The sequence below is a fragment of the Ostrea edulis genome, chromosome 2 (assembly GCF_947568905.1).
Source record: "Ostrea edulis chromosome 2, xbOstEdul1.1, whole genome shotgun sequence".
In the NCBI taxonomy this organism is placed as follows: Eukaryota; Metazoa; Mollusca; class Bivalvia; order Ostreida; family Ostreidae; genus Ostrea; species Ostrea edulis.
In genome coordinates, this window is record NC_079165.1 from 12337698 (window position 1) to 12354537 (window position 16840).

A 16840-nucleotide genomic window follows, 5' to 3' on the forward strand; every position below is an offset into this window, starting at 1 on the left:
GGGGGGGGGGGGGGGGTAATCCTTTGCAATTCCTACATGTATCATGAAAGATTTCTCATCCACTGGTACTAACAAAAATAGTGGAAGGGGGAGGCAGTAACCCAGTATATCTTTAATTGCGTATGACAATAACAATTTTTTTTAAAAGATCATGCTTTAAAAATAAAGGGGGGGGGGGGGGGGGGGGCACACTCCCCTTCCTCTTTGTGCCTGCCTTTGTGTTGAGGATCTGGTAGCGATTGTTCCCCTTTGATATTTCATCGTCGTATGCGTTAGGCATTGGATTACGTTTCCACATGTTTGTGGAAGAATAATTTAGAATTAAGCTTTCATAACTAATATTTTAAAATGAAATATTATAACGTTAAGAAAAAATTCTAAAATATTGAGGGAAAAATCAATGCCTTGCATTGAAAACTACTTCAACCCAACTGCATGCAGTCCACACAAATCAATAACCACTGTCAAATGGCTAGGCTGAAGTTTAAACTCGTAATAAAAATTCTATGAGATAAATAACGATGGTTGATAAAGGTACCAAAGCTGATTTCTGTCTCATCGATCCAGAAGTAGTAGGTATTTTGAATACGTATTGCTAATTTACACAATGGCTTATTAGGTAATAATGGGCCATCTAATTGTGTTTTATAATTAGTCCGGGTTTTTTTTTAAATAAAAAAAAAATTAAATTTTGCAAATACATTGTCGTCTATATTGCATGTACCAGCAATTTTAAAATACGGATTGATTGTATATTGTTTAACGTCCCTCCCGAGAAGGTCACCCATATGGAGACGTCACCATTGCCGTTGAAGGGCTGCAAAAAAGGCCTATGCTCGGCGCTTACAGCCTTTGAGCAGGGAGTGATCTTTATCGTGCAACACTTGTTGTGACACGGGACCTTGGTTTCTGCGGTCTCATCCGAAGGACCGCTCCATTTAACCACCTCTTACGACAAGCAAGGGGGTACTGAGGACCTATTCTAACCCGGATCCCCACGGGAAGTAAATCAATACGGAGGAAAATCTGCTCATTCAATAACTGCTTGACTATTTGATTAAAAAACTTGTCGTTTTAGAATTAGGGTCCACATTATGGTATGTTTTGGTCTGTTAAATCATTCATATTTGCAATAAACAGAGTATTGAAAATTACATAATTGAAAACGGGTAAATGTTAATTATTTCTGTGAGCAATGTAATGGCCAGCCGAGGTTGACGACCATACTGCCATCTATCGAAATTTTCGTGTCATGTCGTCACTAAACATGTCTCCATTACAAACAATGATGTAATAAAAATATGATTGTCAAGCGATTTCAAGAGATTTAAACTCTCCAATACCTCGTTCGTTTCCACGACGGAACAGCGAGTGCTTGTAAAAGGGTAAAATATTAATAATGCAGTTTTAAAATCGATGCATAATTTAAACCCGTCGACTAAAAGAAGTCCAGCGATTGGTATTATCTGCGGATTAAGACTTTGTTAGTTTCACCCAGGTTCATAATAATATACAAACGTATAAAATATATTGCCAGATTATAGATCAATATAGTCCTGACACACAGGCATATTTGTTTCAAAGTTTGCATGGATTTGAATACTTTAAGCCGTACTTAACAGTTTATGGAATTAAGAAATAGGCTGTATATAGATGACATTTAATTAATGTGGCGAAAAACAGCAAAATGGAGGAGAACAGCGAAATGACTTGATGTACGTAGACAAAATTTCGGTGGATTTATCGTAGTTGTTTTTGTTCTATTATTTGTCGATTGTTGGTGTGTGGATTCATTAGAAGAGTAAATTTGAAGCGAGAGGGGAAAATGATCTTTAGCCTCTGGTGGATAACGTGTACATTTATCATCGTCTTCCCTACCTCATCAGGTAAGAAAAAAAAATCTTCATCTCTTTTGAGAATTTTACTATAAAATCCAATTGAATAATTACCACTGATTTAAATAAAAAAGGAATTGGTTGTAAAAAAATTTTTTACGTCCCTCGCGAGAATATTTCACTCACATGGAGACAGTGGCCGATTTAGAGGAGGGCACAACCCCCCCTCCCCCTAAAATTTTCAAATTTAAGGTAAATCGCGGTATCTTGATTCGGAAAATGTACTAAACGATAAAAGAAGCAATAATTTCTTCCACTCCCGGAGAAATAAATGGCAAAATCCTTTGATTTTTTGAATTACTTTATTAGGAGAACCTAATTTTTTCCAAAAAAACCCCCTAAAAATTTGGGTCATTTTATAAATTTCACCTTATTAAAATCATTGAAAATAGTACAAATGACTTGATAAGAGAAATATTTCAAGCCCCATAAAATCTGTAAAATCCGGGGGCTTCGCCCCCTGGACCCACACCAGGACTTCGCCCTGGACCTACTGCCTCATAAAGTGGCGCCCCCCCCCCCCCCCCCCCCCCTGTAACCACAATTCCTGGATCCGCCCCTGGGAGATGCCACCATTGCCGGTGAAGGGCTGCAAAATTTAAGGCTTTTAATCTTTGAGGAGGGAGGGATCTTTATCGCGCCACACCTGTTGTGACACAGGACATGGGTTTTTGCGGCCTCATCCGAAGGATCCCCCCCCCCCCCCCATTTAGTCGCCTCTTACGATAAGCAAGGTGTATTGGGGACCTATTCTTACCCGGATCCCCATGGGAAAAATTGGACTTAAATAGAAATAATAACTATCCCAGGTCAATTTTTTTTGTTCATGAGCAGAATTAGAATATATTCGGGACTGTGAGATGATCGAGAACACTGAAAAATAAAAAAGAAAGAGAATGATCTGAATCTAGCAGTGAAAAAAAAACCCCAGTTAGATATAGAGAACTCTCTCTTTCTCTCTCTCATTTGAACTTGTTCGCTTAAAATGAATAAAGTTTTATGTTTATATATCGGAACAAGTAGCGGTAACTTACTTTAACAGTGTGGAACGCTCTACTCAAAAAGTAAGAATTCGTTAATATTAATTAAGGGTGTGGAAAATATCAACATAATGTATTATGTAATAATACTCATGAAGAATGGTTAATGAAGACCAAAATGAAATACTTCAAGGACGTATAATGTCCGCGGGGTGTGTTAGATACGTGTGAAATTTTGATAGAGATCGGGAGACATGGTTAAACTCATAGGGTTCAACCATACCGGCTTAAAAGGGTCAGATGAACTTAGACCCGCGAGATTAGCAGTAATATTAAATCTTTACATCATAAATAAAAGACAATTGTTATCCATCCTCTCAATAAAAGCAAGCTTTCGTTGAATTCTGGTAACATGTCTGCGTTTAACATTTAATTCTTTTGTACGATATTCCAATTATCATCATTATTATTTTTTGGCCTTTTAAACGTGAAAGGACAACGCCTTCTGAAGGTCAGATGTGCAAAAACATGAGAGAATAATATCTACGTGTTTCATTGCCCACAATGCTTTATAATAGTTCAGAAAATCCACAATTGATAAAACCAAACCCGGATAGATATTGTACATCCGCTTAAAGTTGACAGATTAAAGGGAAATACCCCCCCCCCTCCCCCCGAATCCGGGTTACATACACAAAGTGTTTTCATATTCGAAAAATGGATTCCGTGTTTAATATCTGTTGTAAATCCCAACCCAATGAAATTCCAAATGTAAAACATCCATGGACGAGAGGTCTTGGAATTTTTATACCATATCTATGAAGAGAAATCAATTCTACATACAATGTAGATCCAGATTTATAAAATACAATAATAGCTTTCACTATATTCATCTACTCAAAGTCATCCGAACAAAGTAAAAATTTACTTAGTCATTGATTTAATTTAATGAATAAATATAACGATCCATTCGGACAAAACCCATTTGTAAAGCGCTTAGTTAACATTGATGAGATTCTCGTGTATTTTAGCGTTGATGGAGAATTTATATCCCATTAACAGTAAATAATAAAACCGATACACCAAGTGTGGCGACTGATTTGGTTAATGAGTTACATCGTGTACAAAAAGGAGCACATTGATTTTTTCCTGCATCATCTTTTATTGAAATTCTTGTGATTCTTCAATTGAAAAAAAGTCACGGTTCGTTATAGATTGAAAAGACAAGGTTTTCTAAGGCCAGTCTCTTTATGAAGCTGCAATTCAGATCGATATTGATTAATTCTTTTATTATGAAGACTGGCATATTGAGTTGTCTGTTAGAAAATTCTGCTATTTTGTTTGAATTAACACAAAACCCCATATACATTACAGATTCGTTTTCATTGAACTTTCATCGCATTCTAATTGCCAATTTCTTATCTAAGATCAATCATTGAAATTTGAATTCTTTTAAACTCAATTCTTGTTCACCGAGAACCTCATATTCACTGTTCATATATTTCTATCTATTTCTTCTTCATATATGTAATGCTTCTGTCTCTCTGGTCGGAGGATTTTTGTGTGCAATTCGGATTTATTTTTCAAAATCTTAAAGCAACCGATTCTTTAATAAATTCTATTTAAACGTGATATAACGTTTATGTAAATATTCAATTCAAACACACAACTATTGCATAATTGCACATTTCTTTTTTCTATATTGGATGTACCGAAAATTTGAAACTTTCACAAAAGAAACCCTGAATTGCATGTTCAAGAAGCTTAATCTTTAATATGCCTTTTATTGTGCAATTTTTCAAATCCATTTATCATTCTATAATCACAATGCACCTGGGTTTTGAATGCAGATTTGCAATCAACGCTGTGGGATTAAGAGAGCTAAGCAAATCTAGGGAACGTTCTGTACATGATCACCCGAAATATCGGAGACAGTGACGTCAGAGATCGGTTAAATTTAAAAATAAAATGACAGGGAATGTATCGACTAATTAACAATTCCCTGGTGAGTTCTAAAAACTCCGTATAGAAGGATATAATGGAATATCTGTCTAATCATTTTTAGACGTATCTTTAAAATTCGAACTATATCATACATGTACAGCCTAGTATCTTCTGTATATACTACATGTACAGCCTAGTATCTTCTGTATATACTACATGTACAGCCTAGTATCTTCTGTATATACTACATGTACAGCCTAGTATCTTCTGTATATACTACATGTACAGCCTAGTATCTTCTGTATATACTACATGTACAGCCTAGTATCTTCTGTATATACTACATGTACAGCCTAGTATTTTCTGTATATACTACATGTACAGCCTACTATCTTCTGTATATACTACATGTACAGTCTAGTATCTTCTGTATATACATGTACAGCCTAGTATCTTCTGTATATACTACATGTACAGCCTAGTATCTTCTGTATATACTACATGTACAGCCTAGTATCTTCTGTATATACTACATATACAGCCTACTATCTTCTGTATATACTACATGTACAGCCTAGTATCTTCTGTATATACTACATGTACAGCCTAGTATCTTCTGTATATACTACATGTACAGCCTAGTATCTTCTGTATATACTACATGTACAGCCTAGTATCTTCTGTATATACTACATGTACAGTCTAGTATCTTCTGTATATACTACATGTACAGCCTAGTATCTTCTGTATATACTACATGTACAGCCTAGTATCTTCTGTATATACTACATGTACAGCCTACTATCTTCTGTATATACTACATGTACAGCCTACTATCTTCTGTATATACTACATGTACAGCCTACTATCTTCTGTATATACTACATGTACAGCCTAGTATCTTCTGTATATACTACATGTACAGCCTAGTATCTTCTGTATATACTACATGTACAGCCTAGTATCTTCTGTATATACTACATGTACAGCCTAGTATCTTCTGTATATACTACATGTACAGCCTACTATCTTCTGTATATACTACATGTACAGCCTACTATCTTCTGTATATACTACATGTACAGCCTAGTATCTTCTGTATATACTACATGTACAGCCTAGTATCTTCTGTATATACTACATGTACAGCCTAGTATCTTCTGTATATACTACATGTACAGCCTAGTATCTTCTGTATATACTACATGTACAGCCTAGTATCTTCTGTATATACTACATGTATATCAAGGTTGAAGTATTTTGGGATATCATTATCCATGCTCTAATTAATTATGAAACATTTACTGATAAGATTTTATCTAATTATTCATTTAATTCATGTTCATAAAATCTCTAAATTCTTTTGCCGTTAATCACTTATGGTCTTAAATTGCTCTTTTCTTAGATGAACGTCTTGCATGATGGACATCGAATGATATTATACAATTGTCTCGCAATTAATTGTTACAACCCTTAATGTAAAACACTCTTCATGGAAAAACAACACCCCCTAACAACAGCACAGTAACAATAACAACAATATTAACAACAACAATAAAATCAACAACAATAACAACAAAACAACAACAACCCATTACAACAGCACCGTAACAATAATAACAACACACAACAAAAGTACAACAATAACACAACAAAACCAACGCATGTTAAGAACACAACTGTCGCACCTCTTCATGTAATACTTTTGATAGCAGCTGTAGTAGTCTGTCTGATTGAAATGCACGTTCTCGTGAAATTCATGATACTATCAAATAAAACACTATTAACCGAGGTCAACTGTCTCGATAGGGTGCTAGGCGCTACCACGATGCATTTGTCTAAGTAAAAAAGCAAGCCCGTTGGTGTTAGTATTCAATGAAACATGCAAGTTACAACGAGATCCCTAACAGGCTCTTTATTCCCACAAAGAAAGTGCAAAATCCACAACGGGAGTTCCAAAATCCTGAAGAGAAACTCCAGATCCACAAAAGGAGCACAACTTCCACAAGACCGTCACACTCCACAACGGGAACTTCAAACTGAGAAGCCAAGGCTCCAAACGAGGGTCTCCAAACTCTATAATGAGAACCCAAGGTTCCAAACGAGGATCTCCAAACTCTATAAACTCTCATTATAGAGTTTGGAGCTCCTCGTTTGGAATTTTGGGTTCTCATTATAGAGTTTGGAGACCCTCGTTTGGAGATCCAAACTTTATAATGAGAACCCAAGGCTCCAAACGAGGATCTCCAAACTCTATAATGAGAACACAAGGCTCCAAACGAGGAGCTCCAAACTCCTCAAGAGAAGGTCTACACTTCTAAAACGGGAGTTCAAGATTCTACAAGAGAAACCCCAGATGCCATAATGGAGCCCTAGACTCCACAATGGGAACTTCAAACTCCAAGGTCCAAACCCCATACACAGCAGGAACTCCAGATTCCACAACAAGAGTAATATATTTCACAAGAGGGACCCTCAACAAGATTCCACAACAGGAGAAACTCCAGACACTACAGCTGGAAGCACATAAGAGGAATACTAGACTCCAAAACAGGTGTTCCAAGGGAATCTGTGCGGATCTCCCTAGAAACGAATACACCGTAAACATAGAGCAATACAATTGCTGAAGTCCAATTTGCGTCTTCTTTTGCAAGACAATAAGAAACAAGTTGGAGCCATTTTCATAATGTTCTTAAGAAAATCAGAATGGTTCAGAGAAAATTCTTACTCACCCTTAATGTAAAAAGAAACCTCTCGATAGCATTGCTTAGTTATCTGCTTTTGACGTACAGTTTACATGGTAAGTTGCAATGAAACATTTTGAAGATAGCATGAAGATGATTTCCTTAACCTTTCTTAATAGGTTTTGTAGATTTTGTGAAATTCCGAGGACACAATGAATTGAAATATACAACCTCTGATCTCCAAATTAAAGGGTCATTAAGATTTTGAAACAAGTCTCTTTGTATGGAGATCGTTTTGACATCCCCATGTTGTTTTGTGTTCCACATTCTTCTCGTATGCATGAGGAGCGCGTGTAGATAAACTTGTTATGACCCATTAATCTTCGAAGGTGGTCAAGTGAAAGGATTTTAATTACATTCAACAATTCATCTGCAATTCATGAGCAAAATGCAGCGAAGTTTAAATGGCACAACCCGGGCAATTTGTAGTTCGATTACAATTAAAAAGCACGGTGCATTGTATTGCTGTATTGGTTGATTTACCTCCAAATGAACAATGAAAATTCAAAACCCCATTATTTCGTAAAATGTAGAACAGTTTCCAGATTATTTGTACTTGATGTTATCCAATTCGTCATAACAATAAGCATTAATGTTAAAACGTTCGAAGATCTTTTTTTTTTTTTTACATGAATTAAAAACAATTAGATTTCCGAATGTATTATATACGGTTCATAGTAAATAGATTATTTTAATATGGTCCTCTCCTTTGATAGAGGCAATCATGTTTCGAAAGAATGTTTTATACATGATACATGTAATGAGACGTACACGTATATCTTAGTCTATACCAAAGTGATCCAATTTCCTTGAATATTTTACACAGAAATATTCCCGGGAAAACACTGCTTATTAAAAAGGTGAACGTGTATAATTTTAAATTTTCTTTTCTCTTTATCTTCTAGAAAGCACGTGCACATTTCCTTCAGAGATAGAGGGGGACTGGTACAGTGGCCACAAAGGAAAGCTGACCTTCAACTCCACGCACCTGACAGGTTACCCTATCTATATGTCCAATGCCGTGCAATCGTTAGATTTCGAATGCTACATAAACAGTGACAGAAAATATCTTCTGAGGTACAAAAAGGCTTCTCTTTGAAGTCATAATGTAAATTTAGAAGCTAGACTTCATTCTTAGACGTTTCGAATTTTCATATTCTTTATGCAACGTTGCTTTAGGCGATTCTAACATATTGGAGAGTTTCTGAGACGACAAAATACTTTTTTCTCTGTAATTCATAATATTACTGCTGATATCAGGTATCTTGGTATCGATTAACTTACACCGGTACTGTCTCCTCCTAAGGTTCAAGCACTCTAGTGGGGTAGGTAATGAACATATGAACTGCGTTCCTTTATAATCCCAGAGACGACAAAAAGACTTAAGCACTAGATAAGGAAACATTGGTATTTTAATGGGAGGTAAACAACCTTCTTATCTGAGTGCCCGCTGATACATTAGAGCCAGGTGGTGGATTTACGTATCAAGATTGATAAACCTCCATCCTAAATAAAGAAATGATTAGAAATATGTTGCGGACTCATACATCGATGATTGATTGAAATAGAATGACTTGTATCTGAGTGCGTACTCCTTTGACTTTAAGTGATTAATTGTTGAATCCAGAAATGAAGAGATTAAAGTCCTAAAGATAAGCATATTTACAAGATATATTAGATTTCTTACAGACCATGTAATCTACATGTGAAAATAATGTACCCTAAAATTGATCCTGTTTCTTTATTTTGTGTGACGGGATAAACTCTCGGGACTTTCGGTATGATTATGTGCCGTCAACGAATGCAAATTACATGGTTTTTATACTGGTTTTTTTTATTGTGCCTTTGGTAAAACAAGAAATACAAAATTTTCATTTGTTAATCTCGTCCATAATACTGAATCATGTCAATTCTTAATTCAAATTCTATCGTCATTATAACGATCTAGTTTGGCAATATAACTTGACATTGGGTCAAGTGCTGTCTGGCGTGTTTCTTACCTATTGTTAAGCGGTTCTTTACACACTGATTTTGACTACGGAATTACTCCGTTTACCTGATCAAGATGTAGGGCTCACAGCGGGTGGGACCGATCTACAGGAGATATTTACTCCTCCTTGCTTACTCCTCCTACGCACCTGATCCCACCTCTGGTATATCCAGGGGTCCATGTTTGCCTAAATCTTTATTTTGTACTCCATATGGGAGTTATGGGGTTACTCACTGTTCGTTATCTTCACTTTACCATCACTTTTTCATACAAGTGAAACAAAACTAGAAGACTTAAAATTTTTGTTTGCGAAAATAGAATCATCAATTTTACATTATACGATTTGTTGATTTCAGAGCTACGGATACCGCCCTTGTGTTTGGGCAATACATTCGTGGTTATATATGCCTCGAATTATGGAGAATTTCCAGCACAAAGTACTACTACTATCACGGAACAAGTAAGTGCCATCTCTAGATCAAATAAAGAACATATGAATAAACAAGATGATTTATATCATTTCAACGACAATGACAACTCCTCAATATCTCTCTGTAAACTAAATGAATAGAAAGCTTAGGCATCTGAAACTCAATACCAAGTCTGGTTCGAAAATTCTTTTAACTAATACAAAACATCGGTCTGAAACGCAATATAATGCTGAGTATTGTCTGATAATGTTAAGAAAAACAAATTCAATGAAAAATGCACTTATCAAGAAATTTAATGAAAATGCACTTATCAACAAAGGTATCAGTTTGACCAACAATGACAATGTCTATGGCCGAGTGGACGCCATCACAGTAGACACTACCAGTGCTTGTAATGAGGTTGAGCCCTATAATAAGGGCTCATTTGTTACCTTAGTGAAGAACGGTACGGAACGCCTTGGTCTATACCATAAACTGACATGTTCACGGTCTGGTCACTAATAGCGTGTTAAGCAGTTGTCGGATTTGTTTGGGGCACAGTTATGTGAACATCACACGTACATGTTTCAACCTTCACATAATCTCTGTTACTAATATGATTAATTTTGACAAAACGTGAACTTGCACGTACGAAGAGGTTTTGAATTGATTAAGAAAATATTTTTTTTAAAGATAAAGTTTTTGAGCATGGTTGAACAATAAATGTTTGTATTGATGTCCAAAAGGACAGCGCTTAAATGTAACGAGAAAAGGATAAAGCCGTGACCAACAATCTGCTTTGATAGAACTTAACCTTGTTTTGTCATGCTCTAGCGAACTTAACCTTGTTTTGTCATGCTCTAGCGAACTTAACCTTGTTTTGTCATGCTCTAGCGAACTTAAACTTGTTTTGTCATGCTCTAGCGATCACGGCAACAAACAATGACAACGTTAGGGGCTTCATTGACTCTTTTGCAACCGGAACAGTTGAGAACACTTGTGATATAGTAGAACCTTACAACACATCAGCGTTTGTTATACTAGTTAAAGATGGTAAAAATAGCTATATATCTATCTATCTCATTTATGCTTTTGATTTCGTGTTGTGGAGATGTATTTGTTGTATAGAATATAGCGTTTTATTTTTGCATGGAGTGAAGTTTCCTCCTGGGTATGGTGTATCCCTCTCTACATCAATTCAGCTTTTTTGTTGTTATTCTACACCCTGTAGACCTGGTTAAATGTGGCTTGGATTATCATATATTTATTGTTATTTTGTATGCAAATGTGCACAATCTATTTCAAATATTGAATTTATTTTTAGAGTTTTTCATTCAATTTTATGTTTTTGGATGTTGTTGGTTGCACTGTTTTCAATTTGCGGTGTGTGTTTTTCTGTTGTGTGATTTTTGTTCACTTTAACTTCTATTTACATGCAATTTGTCAGACTTCACTATGAACGATACTCAAATGCACATTTAATCAAATGCAGATTACAAGGTGAGAGTACTTTTATATTCTATTTGATATATGTAATATCTATACATGTATAAATATTTTTAGTGTAAGATCTTATCATAGAATAGTCTATCAGTCTACCTTTATGTAATTCTGCCAAAATGAAAGCATTGTATGCATAAACGATTACTTTATTAACAGTATATATTTGTTCAGTGTTCTACAATGACTGAAAATTATATATCAAGTTAAAACACAATAGAAATTATTCAAACATATCTTATATTTAATTACTAGGGTCGATCTCGACGGGGGCATCTGAAGCCACATGCGCAACCGACCTACTGGCATCATTTAGCGCTGTTTCGATTACAGACTCAACCGGAAGTACGTCATGTTCCAATAACGTGATGGATGGTTGTACCGACAAAACAGAAATGAGATTTACATATGATGCCGGATGTGGAAATACCCTCAAATTCTCAAGTAAGTTAAAAAATTGACATTTACCAATATACTATAAGCAACATAGAGTATATCTGGTAATATACTACAAGTAACATAGAATATATCTGGTAATATACTGTAAGTACATACACTATATCAGGTAATATACTATAAGTACATACAGTATATCAGGTAATATACTATAAGTACATACACTATATCAGGTAATATACTATAAGTACATACTATATATCAGCTAATATACTATAAGTACATACAGTTGATCAGGTAATATACTATAAGTAACATAGAGTATATCTGGTAATATACTATAAGTACATATACTATATCAGGTAATATACTATAAGTACGTGCTCTATATCAGGTAATATACTATAAGTATATACAGGATATCAGGTAATATACTATAAGTATATAGAGTATATCACGTAATATACTATAAATAAAATAGTATATCAGTCAACCGGTCAACAGGGGATGCTTACTCCTCCTAGGCACCTTGTCCCACCTCTGGTATATCCAAGGGTCCGTGTATACCCAACTCTCTATTTTGTATTGCTTATAGGAGTTATGAGATTGATCACAGTTCGTTATCTTCACCTTTCATTAAGGAATATAATTGTAGCTGATGGGTTTTTGATAGATGTATGATTATAATTGTAGCTGATGGTTCTTTGGTAGATGAATGAATAGCATTGTAGCTGAAGGTTTTTGATAGATGAATGAATATAATTGTAGCTGATGGTTTTTGGACCTGTATGCACAGCGTGTCAAGCGGCGGGTACACGTATTTGTCCTTGTGGAACAATGACAGCACTGTTGTTGGGAAAACGACCTATTCATATAACTCGGGGGACAACTATCAGTTTGCCTGTTTAGTGAGTAAAGCATATCAACAGAAAAGAAATTACCAAATCTCTAAAGGAGACAATAGTGTATATAACGATTTTTTTTTCAAGTTTTGTAGAAAAATCGAACTATCATACAATGTTTTTAAAATTCTGCTAAATCTCAGAAAATATATTACAGGTGATTAGCGGAGCTTCGGCGACAATGTTTCCGAATTTTTGTTCAGACAGTACACAGACAACCACTACAGTTGCCTCCCCTGGGCTACAGTTGTCATTCACAAGTGCCACCACAACGTGTTGTAAGTTTTCCATTGAAATATGGATTCTAACTGTATACACCTTCATACCATGACTGACAGACGTCTCCATATTAAACAATATTCAATCAATCATACCATGAATTTTGTCTACAATATGATACATATCTAGTCGTTATACAAATGAAAGGTGAATACATTGCTGAACTATGTCAATCAAGATCATCAATATAAGTATAAATTTAGTACACCAAGAATTGTTATCAGTGGCCTGACTTTCAATTTCTTTCCAGTTACAGTAAAAAACGATTTCAGCTAACACATCTATGATGATTTCACGCTTAAAGCGAAGTGATTTCTATTCCATGTAGTTATATTATGAATTCATTGGATGTAAAACTTATACGGTACCAATTTTGATGCACCAGATGCGCATTTTGACACATAATGTCTCTTTAATGATAACGAATTATCCTTATAACGAATCAAAATTGCTCATATCACCATCACTTCGCTATAAGCGTGTTTTACTGTATTTGAAGCACGGTTATCAATTTGACATGTTACTGCTTCAGATGAAGAAGTAGAGGGAGGATCAAGCGCAGTGTATTACATCACGATAGTGTTAGGATCCTTGTTCATCATAGCTCTGATTATCTTAATCATAATCCTAAAGAAAAAAGGATACTGTTCCCTTCAAAAATGCAAGAAGCAGAGACCCGGATCTCCAGAAAGCACTGTAGAGCAGGGAGAACATGTGACTAATACTGTTTTTAAAATGAACAAATTGGACCCAATCCCTGGATTCAAGGCCAAGAGACCTCTTCGTATTGGACCCATTGTAGAACCTAATTTGGATCCTCTTCCGAAGGTTGAACCATTGTATGCACTGTCTGATAGAAAGGACACTACAAAACCACCCAAAAGAGGTTCGATTGGCAGTCTTTTTACTTGTGATGTCTCAACGTTCTTAATTGATAAACACATCCCTCCAACTGAAAATGTAAAGCGTTAAAGATGTTTTCTATTTTTTAAAGTATATTTTCCTATAACTATAATTATATTTATATATGAATTGTATGAATTAACAATCCAAAGCTCTATATTGATAATTCTATATTAAATGTTAGTGTTGTGTTCTTGCTGTAACATTCTCTCCACAGTGTTAACTTTCTAACATGTGTGACTGTGTTGTGTTATAGATGAGCATTCATTGTTACACAGAGTATTGTAAACAGTACTAGTCACCCACTTCCTGTGTTGAACTGTATTCATCTGCTAATTTCTTTTTCAATGTTGGGAATAGGCAGATATGGAAACAAGGTTTTTAATCATAATGGGTGATTTCATAGGTGAATGCATGTACATGTAGATAATTTGTTAATTTATAATGTGATGTACATGATCGATTCATTGCTTACATTCAATATATTATCATAACGGTTCTAGAAACATTATGCATCATCGACTTATTATTGTAACATTCACAATTATCGTGTGGGTAATTGCATCGAAAAGTATAAAATATGTGTACATGCAAGTTTGAGAGAGAGAGAGAGAGAGAGGTAACAGTGGTGGCGCATTTTTATATTTGTTAGAGTTACACCCCTTTGTCCCACAATAACCCGCATTATTAATTTCCGCCTGGTATAACCACAGTTTAGTTAACCATGTCATGTTCCCCTTGACTATTTACCCTTTACGCAATCGTCTTCCAATTTTACCCCTTATTCACCCTTTCGTAATTAAATCACTAACTGGAAATATTTCTCGAAATTTTGTCTTGTAGGACTGAGGGAAATGTATCGTTCTGATGACTGCTTTCTTTACCATTCATATGATCAATTGTATCATTCATACGAGAAGCTGTACAGCTCACAGGAGTCCGTTTATCATCCAGAAGTAAAATGTGAAAGCCCTAATTACACAAATTATCCTTCCGTGATATGTGAAAGTCCCAATCACTAGTATTCTTCCACATGAATCGGGCAAGCCTTTCAAATCTCTTCTTAAGCAAGTAATGAAGACTCCAACCCCAAAGGTGCTCTAATCTGCAGTGTCATTGTCTAGGGAAATAGCTTTAGATAATGAAAATCATCTATTTTATGAAGTTTCATATTTTTCACAAGTTGTTTCTGTTTTTATACCTTTGCTGCAGTAGATGTGTGGAAATTTTTATTTCGTGTGATTTTGTGATGTTTATAAAAAATCGTAAATATCTTGTTCAGTTGTTGAAGAACTGTGATATACAGATTGTGATATAAAAAGTGTGATGTTTATATTGTGTTCAATGCAATAAAGTATGTTCACGAAACTAATCAGTTGTTCAATGTATGCTATTAACACGTTCTTATTGCTTATGTAGAAAAGCTTCACATCACTTGCAAAGCAATGTACATTTCTTTGTCATAGAAATAGCTCACAACACAAATATGTAGATCGGAGCACATTTTTGCACGGTGAGTTAATCTATTTATCTCGTACTCTCACTTCTCGTGACTAACCCAATTCTGATTTATTTTTGTGCTCATTGAGAATACGACTGATTCGTCATTACAGATGCCGATGCTATATCAGTAGAGAGCGTAGAGGATGAGGATAATCCGTTTACCTTCTACAACATCGCCAAGTTCGTGCTTCTTCCGAAAATTGTCTCCAAGAAGAGCTTTGATGTCGGGGCGCTGGCAGATCCGAAGCGAAACACGTTGCACGATGTTTTAGAAGTAAAGAAAACGAAGTTAAAACAGGAGAGCAAAGCCGCGGAGGAACAGGGAAAGAAATATGAAAAAGGAAAAGAAACAAATAAAGAAAAGACAAAGGACAAACCTAAACTCACTAAACAAAAATCACAAGAACCCAAGCCTGGCAACAAAAATCGTAGAAATTCAAGAAAGGGAAAATGATTATAAATGGCAGATTATGCGGTGAAGATATGGACGGTTCTTTGGCAGGCTGAGGAAAGGTGTTTCCATTATTTGTCTTCATCTGTGACCACCCATGTCTGTAGTATTTTACCTGTGAGGCTGATATTCAGTGTTGTTATGTTTATATTTCGTGAGGAGACACTTTGGTGCAATTGTAAAACCAATCATGGTTAAGTTTATCAAATCTGTTGTTACTTTCATATGTTAATTTCCTAATGAATCTATGTACATTATTGCTTGTTTGAATTCTGAATATTCTAATTCGTTTTAAACTTTATTTCGTTCATAGTCTTTATATTGAAATTATTCTGTAAACGTGGATATTTCCACTTTTAAAAAAAATATTTTCGCGTATTTCTTTTGCAAACCATACGCGTAGTGTTTAATTACACGATATGAGTATCTTTAGTTGATAGATTGCATAACTAGGGGAAAAGTACGCGTAGGGGTCATTTACACGAAAATCTTGTAGTCGCATATTGATTGAAAATAACCCCACGCGTAAATGTCCACGTTTACAGTATCTAAATCCTTTCGTATATTCGGATATTTCGTGTGATGTACATTTGTCTGACCTGCTGTTGAAACCGTTGTTTTTACAGACTTTATTTGATACTTTTATAAGGATTAAACAATAAACGTTGCGGCGTCTCTTTCTTCTTGGATTTTGTTTACTTTTTGCTCTTTTATTTGTATACCATTTCTAAATATTCATGAATGACATTCATTTATTATGGTTCAAAATTATTGTCGGCCTCAATTTTCGTATATTAGTTTCGCCGATACGAAATGAAAAGTGAAGATAACGAACAGCGATCAATCTTATAACTCCTATAAGCAATACAAAATAGATAGTTGGGCAGACACAGACCCCTAGACACACCAGAGGTGGGACCAGGTGCCTAGGAGGAGTAAGCAT

General features: G+C 35.3%; 1 protein-coding gene across 3 annotated transcripts; it reads left to right on the forward strand.

The window, feature by feature from the left end:
• Positions 1-58: 58 nt before the first annotated feature.
• On the forward strand, positions 59-16198 carry LOC125680491 (uncharacterized). Of its 3 annotated transcripts, none has more exons than XM_048920119.2 (9): positions 59-1886; positions 8469-8640; positions 9910-10013; positions 10888-11016; positions 11719-11907; positions 12628-12767; positions 12919-13039; positions 13573-13926; positions 14787-15311. In XM_048920119.2, the coding sequence occupies exons 1-9, from the start codon at positions 1826-1828 to the stop codon at positions 14963-14965; spliced, it is 1449 nt and encodes a 482-aa protein (XP_048776076.1). In that variant the 5' UTR covers positions 59-1825; the 3' UTR covers positions 14966-15311. The 3 variants fall into 3 exon arrangements, with proteins under 3 accessions (XP_048776076.1, XP_048776074.1, XP_048776075.1); XM_048920117.2 differs by lacking the exon at positions 14787-15311 and adding an exon at positions 15557-16198 and having other exon boundaries at positions 67-1886; XM_048920118.2 differs by lacking the exons at positions 10888-11016; positions 14787-15311 and adding an exon at positions 15557-16198 and having other exon boundaries at positions 68-1886.
• Positions 16199-16840: the final 642 nt, after the last annotated feature.